Here is a 10,000-nt window from a genome sequence, read left to right on the forward strand (position 1 = left end):
CAGACAGATCATACAGTATTATTACCCAAATATTTTTGCTCGTTATATTCTGTCTACACATATGGCATCGTTTAGGTATCTTTGGGGGACAGCATTTCTTACACAGCGAAAGATGTTTACATGGAAAGAACGTCTCTGTGGCCACTTCGTCTTCACAAAACACACATCTGAGGAACAAAAACATGAACACATCCCATTAATAACATTCATTTATAACAAATATTACATGTGTGCGTATTTACAGTAGAGAATATTATGAGACACCACAATTAAGCAATTACATATGGGCGAATTTGTGGTGTATATAAATGCAGACACACAAACACCACACACACACAAAAATTATCTACGTGTGTTGATTGCATCAAAGCCAGACTTGTTAGATTAAGCCTTTTACTGAGGCATGTGCATACTGTTAGAGACTCTGATAACATTAGTGTGAAAACCAAATTGCTTCTCGAACCATCTTGTTTTAACACCCAATAGGCACCTGAAGTTACGTTTTATAATTACTTTGTCTCATGACTCAACACCAAATGGAAAACGTCCAAGAAACTAAACAAAACAATATATCCTTCACTATGAATCATGACAGGCTTAAATCTGGATACAAATAATTGCTTTTTAAATGCCCATATTTTATGTATCAAGATGCACCATTTTGATTCTTTGATTACAGTTAAACCTATTCCTTACTGTGCAATGGTGATTTAGTATGGCAAGCTGTATTTTGTTACACAAAGACATCAAATTGCTTCGGGTTGGTTGTGATGGTCTATGTCCGTTCAAGATTCGAACTGTCGCAATATATACATTTTGCAACATATAAGCAACATTAACACTTCTGCTGGAGCTCTTCCTCATCTTCCAAACTACAACTAACACAAACACTTTTTCCACATCCTTAGAAATGCATTCATGATAACAATCTCCAATCTTTTCATACATGTGGCTTCAATTACTGAAGGATTGACTGGGATGCCTTTCACTGTCCCCTAAATACAACTTCTTTCGTTTTGTGTTGGATTCAAACTAGTCCCATGTAGTCATCTCTCCCACAAGAGATAACAAAACTTTGGATCTGCTATTGACCACTGCTTCTGAAATTATCAGCCACCCTACCAAGATACACTTAACTCGCTCTAATCATTCTCTAACCTTGTCAATATATTGTTAATGGAAAGAAAGAAAAAACAACCAACATCTTCCAAACTTTTACTTGGTTTTACTGGAACAATGCTTACCAGAACTCCTGTTCTACTGAGTTGCAGTGTTCTGACTGACCTCACGTTTATGATTCTGGAGAGATCTCACAGCAAATATTTAATCCGATGTGAGTCATATGCAAAGCATCGGAGTGCCACATAAATATGTCCAAGTGCTCAAAAGCGGAATATGACAGACCGTAGCAGCAGTCCACTTTGTGAGGAAAGATCAACAAACTGTTGAATGTGAATACGGATTACATAGAAATGAGAATTTTAAAATATACAACAGAGCATCCAACAACACGAAAAAAGGTGATTAAAATGGCTGCATTTGATTCGGACCAACACAGAGGGAAAAACCTGGATAGATTCCGGAAGTTCATATATTGAAAACCGGACACTTCAATCTCTTCAAAGTCAATCCCCAAGTCAGATTGTGAACCAACCGTTTAATGCAATGCTGGTATTTTTACCGTTGAAAATCTAAATGTACGATCTTCACTGCTATGGAGACTAAATTCCATCACATCTTTTGAATTTATTCCTGCAACAACTCTTAAAGCATTTGTGCAATTATTATATTTCCTCTTGTTTTGATGGTATTATTTATCCCAAATTGGCATCCTCTTTCTACTACACACCAGGTTTTTTAGCCTATTCCAATTCAGCTTTACTAACTGTTACTCTGAATCAGAAGAACGTTGCTACTTTAATGCCCCTGTTTAAAAGGAGTGACCTTTCATCAAATGCTAATTACCGTCCAGTCAGTCTCACCATCAACTGCTAATTATCATCCAGTCAGTCCTTAGTCAGAAAGAATTCCTGGAACATTTGAAACTCTCAAAACTTGATTCATCCCTCATAATTTGTATTTACCTTTAAATTTAGTTACTTTGGGCAACACATGGAACCTCTTGAAGACCTCATCTAAATCAAAAATAGGGTCTCATGGGCAGATGTTATCTATCCCTAATTCAAACTTTTAATTCTATACCACACAAAAGAAATACGGTGAAGCTGTCTGCAATGGGCATGAGTTCTAATTTTGTCAGTTCCTTCATTCTCAGGTGAGAGGAAGTTGTTACAGAACTAAGATAACATTCTGCACCCTATACAATCACATCTGAAGATCTGCATGGAACTATTCTTGGTATCCTGTTACTTCTTATACATATAAAACTACATTGAAAACCCCACAGAATCTGCTACACCTGACGCAATTTCATTGGTGTATTTAAAGGAATCATTGATCGACCAGTTTTTGACAAATTGTTCGCTCAAAATGTTCCTTCAAAACATGAAGCATGAAATAAACTGATATCCCTTGTTAGCTATCAGGACACTGCATTCTTCAAAACTTCCATATTTCCTGAAATTCCCTAACACTCTTTCCTGATGTACCTATGTCTTCTTTCTTTGATATAACTCTTTTACTGTTTCCCCCTTTCGGGTTGTTTTATTATATGTATCGTGCATCTACTTCTTCTAGCTTCCATTGCTGCCTGCCTTCTTTGACTAATTGCAGTTTTCTGTCCCCTATTTCGCCCCTTACAGTAACTTCAGCTGCGCTCTATAACATTATATTATTATTAAAACATTCACATAAACGATCATTTGTAAAAGTAGAGAAAATCTTCTGAGGCTTGTCAATTGAAAGAAACAATCTATATTTATGCAGACCAAAAATCATATCATCTGAACAATAGCGCAGGAGTAGATGTGGAAGTAGCTTGCTTACCAACCACATGGTTCTGGTTCAGTCCCACTGCATGGCACTTTGGGCAAGTGACTTCTACTATAGCTTTGGACTGACCAATGCTTTTGAGTGGATTGGTAGAGGGAGAACTGAAAGAAGCCCGTCGCATATATATATATATATATAATATTATAATATATATATATATATGTATGTGTGTTGTGTTTGGTGTTTGTGTGTATATTTGTCTGTCTGTGTTTGTCCCTCCACCATCGCTTCACACACCAATGTTGGTGTGTTTACGTTCCCGTAATCTAGCGTTTCGGCAAATAAGTACTAGGCTTACAAGAATAAGATCTGGGGTCGAATTGTTTGACTAAGGCAGTGCTCCAGCATGGCCGCAGTCAAATGACTGAAACAAGTACAAGAGTAATATTTGAATTTCAACAGACAAAGAAAGTTTTGTAAATTCACTGAGGGGGAAATGTGTCTGCTTCTTAAGTAGCAAATACAGAGAGATGTATGGCAAAGAAATTGCCAAACCTTATAAAATACGGGTGAAAGACGACTAAAACACTAGTAATGGTATATGTGTTACTTGAATTATTTACGTTTCCTGGCAGCTTTTTTTTCTATGAAGATATGTGGCAATATTCCATCAATATTTGCAGAAATATAATATATACACTGTTGGTGTGTTGTTTGTAGGTTATTTTTCTATGAAATCATTCTAATATTGACTGATTCGGACATAGAGAGTGAGAAAAAGATGTTGGTAGACAGATAAATTCCACTTAATTCTAAGTAACAGTTTCAAAATGGAATTCATTCACTTCATTATTTAGATCTATATTTTCCTATTGATCACAAATCTTTAAAATAGGGAACGAAGAGGGTAGTGGTGATGGACAGTGAAGTATAACTGGCAACACTACGAATCATGTGAATATCAAAATCATTTTCTTTCTTTGATCTCCTGACAACTGCATATTGTTTATTGTGTGGCCTTTGTCAAAAACACTAGCGACAGTATAATGTATTGGTAGAATTAAAACGAAATACATATAAATATGATTATATACAAAATAGAATGTACCGGTTTAACTGTTCATTGCCAGGAAATACTTACTGTGGTGGTAAACATGCTCTAATTTTTTTCTCAAATTTGGGTCCTTAATGAGGTCCAATGGTGTGTTATTGTTGTTGTTTTTATGGTGAAAGTCCTCTCCCTGACTGGCGAGATATCTCGCAACCACTACACCAGAGAGCATTTCCTTCTTTTTCAGGTTAAGGGCAGTGCAGCACTACAAATGATGAAATATAAAATGATGACAATATTACATAAATTTCAAAACAAATGCCCCTAATTACACAAAAGTTCATCTAAATTTACTCATAGGTTGTTTATCCACCAATTAAAGCAATTACAAAGTATTGAGTTCCTACATAATCTTTATTGAGTCCATTTCCCATTTTCATGTTTTTTACTTTATTTTCAACACTGAGACACCCTCTAAATATATTGTCATTACATTGAGCAGGACACCGTATTGATTAACATCAAGCTTATTGTTAATTAATGAGTAAATATTTACTTGTCAATCACAAATATCACAATATATTCAATAGAAAAATCAAATATAGGAGAACAAACCAACAAGAACCTATCTATATAATTGGCTTGATAAGGCGAGCATGTGGCCATAAGAAAGAGTATTGTATATATAAATATAACACAACATGAGAAGAAAGAACATAAGTTATATCAGAAACAAAACACCTATAACATAACAAAGTCAATACCACACAGACATGACCAAACATATCAATAATGTTTCCATAATTAAGCAAGAAGCATCTTTGAATGATGACGGTAAAGTAAGGAAGCAGGAATTAGTGTCAAGTCAGAAGTAATGGAGGAGTATTTTTAATCACGGACAAGTGAATTTTGGAAGAGGCGACTTGCAAGTCTACCAGATAGATGGAAGAGCATTGTAGACAATGAAGGAGAATATGTTTTAGATTAACAAAAAAAGTACTTTGTTTATCTTAATTTTGAAAAATATAAGACTTATAAAAACTGCTTCATTTATGAGATGACAGCAAAAAGTCCAAAGTATTGACGTCCATACTGTTGATGACATCAGATAGCCGAATACAGTGAACGGGCTTTAAACAGCATTTTACAAGATATATACTCAAACTCAAAATCATTACTTGTGTGTGTTTGTCTGTGTGAGTGTGTGTGTGTGTGTGTGCGTGTGCGTGTGTGTGTGTGTGTGTGGTGTGTTGTGTGTGTGCCTAAGTACAGAATTAAATACTGGAAACTCACTAAGGACCATGCTTTATTGTATTCATTCTCTAGTGTCTTAACATTGAACAATGTTATGACATGTCCACAAGAAGTCAGTGGATTCATGTCGTGTACAAGAAGTAGGATAGAGAGCAGTTTCACTCAGAATTTTCATAGATGGACTGGATGTATTTACCATGGCACCAGCACTATAAGCTCAGACATCTCTTCTATCCTGCATCATTGTTAATTGAGAATAATATCTCCTCTATTAAATAGGCCACTTCTCCGTCACATTGTGATGGCTGTGTTTATATGGCCAACAACCGAGATGGGTCACCTCTCGACCGTGGTGAGACGACCTTTGGAGTGAAAGGAGATGGAATATTGTTTGTTACATAATATCACTCGGTCATAAGGGGAGACTGGGTCACGGAATGGTAATGGAGGATGGGGTTGATAGGGGAGAATTGATACATGACAACCAAGCTTGTCTGTCTGTCTGTCTCTGTCTCACACTCACACAAAGCTCACAAATGCACAAAATCACACAGACACAGACACACACAGACACACACAGACACACACACACAGACACACACCAGTATATACACAAACAATTTAAAAACTTACTTCGTTTAGTAAATCCAAGGGTGCACCCTCGGAATTAAACTTTTCTGTTGCTATGGCTAGGTGCAAACAGCTGTTACCTTCACCATCAACAGCATTTATGCTTGCACCCAGGGCTATTAACAGGTGTGTAATTCCCAGGTGACCCCGGGAAACGGCTTCAAGCAATGGTGTCATTCTCTGATGGTTCGGAATATCGAACTGAACTGAACCCTTTGTGGAGGTAAAAATAGAAAATGAAAATTTACATGAAAATCAGGATGGATATCAATGTGTCATTATTGTCTTCTACTGTATACTTGATCAAACTGATCATGTACATTTGATGTTTGTCCGTAAAATCAACCTTCGTAAGATCCTCTAGATGTTGCTATGAGAATGTGTTCTAGACAGGATAAAGATGTCCTAAATAGATTCTTTCAGCTTAATCACCTTTTTCCTAACTTTAGTAAGTTTTTGGGGAGCTGAACACGATTGAACACATGATTAACGATCAAGACTAGTAAGAAGAATTTAAATTTCTAAAGTATACTTTTGATGTTGCTATAATTAATAAGAGGTTCATAAAACTTTTGAGGTGGTTAGTGTCCACCACCATGAAATTAATGCGTGTGCACACCACACATACACCAGAGACACACTCAATATAAATATAAATATATATATATATATATAAATATATATATATTATAGATATATATAGGATATATATATATATATATAGGGAGAGAAGAGAGAGATTTATATACATTACTGTTGGATATATAAATATATATGTTGAATGAGGAATATGTAAAATGAAGTTCACGAGAACTTTATCCATCACAACCATTGGTTGACCCGTGTTGCATCGATTCTTGCGGGTGGAGAGTTCTCGGTATCGCTTGGTATGTTGTTGTTGTCAGTAGGTTCTTGGATTATAGCATTATAGCCAACAACCTCCTGCAATATCATGCCAAGCGAAACCGAGAATATTTAGTGAGGTTTCTTCTGTAAAACAAGACCCAGATGAGATGCATCTGCACCGGAGGATGCAAACACATCCAATTGTACAGTATCCACCCACAAGGGTCCGATGCAAAATGGGTCAATACTCCATTTCCCAATCCCTCATTTGTACTAAAAACCCTGTGAAATTTCTGAGGTAGACTAAGTGACATTATATATCACTACGTGTGGTGTGTGTGTGCGCAGACATACATTCATACATACATACATACATACATACATACATACATACATACATACAACACACACACACATAATACACACTACATACATACATACATAGAGAAACTGTGCATATTTAGCTGTCCAGCGGATGTTGACGTAAGTGAAAAATAGAATATCTGGAAATAAACTGAATAACTGACATATCTATGTATATATATGTTTTGATTGTAGAAAAGATAAATCCGGAGAAGAAGCCACACTCTAAGATGTAGAGCAGCGTATATTTTAAAACTGGGGAAGGCCGGTTCCGGCATTACCCTTGTTTTCCGGTCCAAAAGGATTTAGCTTGCCTAGGACCTCTTCCAAATATGGAGGGTGGAAAAGCCCTTCACCTCATACACCTAATCACGTCCAATAGCTTTTCCAGCTGCATACGGGTGTATAGTTCGTTGGATGACGTTGGGATGTTATTGCTGGGTGTCCGAGGTCAAATTCTTTCATATTTATGGAGACCCGTGGTTTCAGTGAATATGTAGAAACGCTTCAATGGTGAGCTATTTAACAGAAACCACATGGTCACTGGGATAATCTCTTGCCAGGGAGCTGAAAGGATCGTTTGCAGAACACGTAAATCCCAGGCTTTTCCCCATCCATATTTTGAAGAGGTCTTAGGCTAACAGGGTCTTACGAAACCGTACAAGCTAAAACCTTTATGAATGGGAAACCCAGAGTAATCCCATAAACCACCCCCAATTTTAATATACATACATATATATGTATAAGTATATATATATAAGTATATATGCATGTAATGTATTATGACTGATTCCTTTTTGATATCTTACTAAATCTCCTTCTCTCTTCCATAAAAAACTGTTTTGTAAATTATTGTCTTCCATACATTAATATTTTGAAACAAAATTCTGTTCTTGTATATTATATGCATTGAGAATGGATGTAAACATATCTTCTATGAACTGAGTGCTTGTTATTTTATACCTGTTTTTACTTGTAAATTGTACGATGGGCACTGGTATGATTTATAACCTATACACTAATGCAGACATGTAAAGAATTTATCATCCACAAAAATTTCTGTGAAACGAATGTAACTGGTGACAGAAATATATTCATTTTATAATTTCTTACTTTATATGTATATATACGTGTGTGTGTATAAATATATACATATTCCTACGCATACACACACACACACCCATATATATATATCTGCATATATATATATATATGTGTATGTATGTATATATCAATACATATATATACGCACAGACACACACAGACATCTTTGTGTGTGTATGTATGTATATATATAGAGTATTCATCTTGTATGTTGTGCGTATACGCTTGTGTGTGTGGTGTGTGAGTGTCTTTTAGTCTTGACATCTGTGTGATTGATAGTTGTAAATGAGTGCCACGGTCATATAAGCAGTGTCTCTTTTTCCACATTTCCACCTGCAGGACATGTTTAGTTTCTTGGCAAATGTTAGCTTCCTTGAAAAGAAGAGGAGAAGGTTGGCGATAGGAGAGCATCCAGCTGCGGAAAATCTCCCCAGAAAATCTATCTGAGCCAAGCAAGTATGACGATTTTGATGATCTGTATATATATACATATATATATAATCTATATATATATATATATTACTAATATATATATATATTTATATATATATATACATACATACATATGTATATATATATATATATATATACATATGTATGTATGTTAATATATATAAAATATATAGTTCGATTGATAGATAGATAGACAGATAGACAAGAGAGAGCTAGAGAGACAGACAGACAGGCAGACAGCTAGACAGACAGGCAGACAGCCAGACAGCCAGACAGAGAGACAGACAGACAGATAGATAGATAGATAGATAGAAAGAAAGAAATAGCTAGACACACACATCCATATATACATGGTTGTAGTGTAAGAAGCTTTTTTCCCCAACAATACACTCTTCCACGTGAATCCCTCTACATGGAAACTCAGGCAAGTATATTCTACCCTTACCTAGGGCTGAACAAAATCTTGTTAGATGGATTTGGTAAATGAAAACTGAAAGAAGCTTCATAACAGGAGTGTGTCTATGTGTGTGCCTATGATGTGTGTGTGTGTGAGTTAGTGTTTGCATTTGTGGTGTGTTGTGTAGCGGTTCGGAAAAGAGGTGAGAGGATAAGTGATATGCTTAAAATAAAAAAAAGTACTGGGATCGATGTATTTGGCCTAAAAATTCGATGATGCCCCAGCATGGCCGCAGGCAAATGTCTAAAACAATTCATTATATTATATATATAAATATACATGATGTCTATTATATTGGTTCATCTCATAATGACCTTGTTTCATTTAAGATATTATTTAAAGATATTATTATCAATGATGGTGGTCAGTTGGACTGTCAACACCGCTAATATCAACATCAACATGATCAATATACATTCCTCCACAAACACAAGGCTTTTGTAGTACATGTGATTAAATCCACCCCATTATTTTACTGGTACATTGGTAATATTTATTTATACAGATCAATAAAATGCTGGAGAGTGTATATATAATATATATTTATTAACTAACCTGCTTCAGCATCGCACACACCACTTTATATTTTCGCCTGAAAGTAATGGATAAGTAAAGAAAAACATGAAAAGAACAAACATCACACAGCTTGAGATAATAGTTATTAGGTCATTAAAGAAAACAAATGTAATTAGGTCACAATAACTTAATTACAGCAATTATTACACACATACTCACACATATATTTATTCAATACACACTCTACACAATAGAACAATGATATATACACACCTGAGTAAACCCAGAAATGTAAAGACAGGAAAAATACTGCTGAAGAATTCTCACAGCTCATTAAACATGAAATTTAGGAAGGAAAGAAGGGCTACAGTAATCCTATGAACCAAAGTACATGACTGGTATTGTATTTTATCAACCTTGCAAAGATGGAAGAA

General features: G+C 35.5%; 1 protein-coding gene across 2 annotated transcripts in view; it reads right to left on the minus strand.

The window, feature by feature from the left end:
- Nucleotides 1-33: 33 nt before the first annotated feature.
- Nucleotides 34-10,000, minus strand: part of LOC115227074 (E3 ubiquitin-protein ligase MIB2-like) — a 13,537-nt gene continuing 3,570 nt past the window's right edge. For both annotated transcript variants that reach the window (XM_036498519.1, XM_029798003.2), the window contains 4 exons: nucleotides 9,606-9,642; nucleotides 5,831-6,040; nucleotides 4,034-4,208; nucleotides 34-167 (listed from right to left, as the gene is read on the minus strand). In XM_036498519.1, the coding sequence (XP_036354412.1) occupies nucleotides 43-167; nucleotides 4,034-4,208; nucleotides 5,831-6,040; nucleotides 9,606-9,642 (547 nt within the window). In that variant the 3' untranslated portion in view covers nucleotides 34-42. The remainder of the gene's footprint in view (nucleotides 168-4,033; nucleotides 4,209-5,830; nucleotides 6,041-9,605; nucleotides 9,643-10,000) is intronic.

This window comes from Octopus sinensis, unplaced genomic scaffold (assembly GCF_006345805.1).
Source record: "Octopus sinensis unplaced genomic scaffold, ASM634580v1 Contig01628, whole genome shotgun sequence".
Lineage (NCBI taxonomy): Eukaryota > Metazoa > Mollusca > Cephalopoda > Octopoda > Octopodidae > Octopus > Octopus sinensis.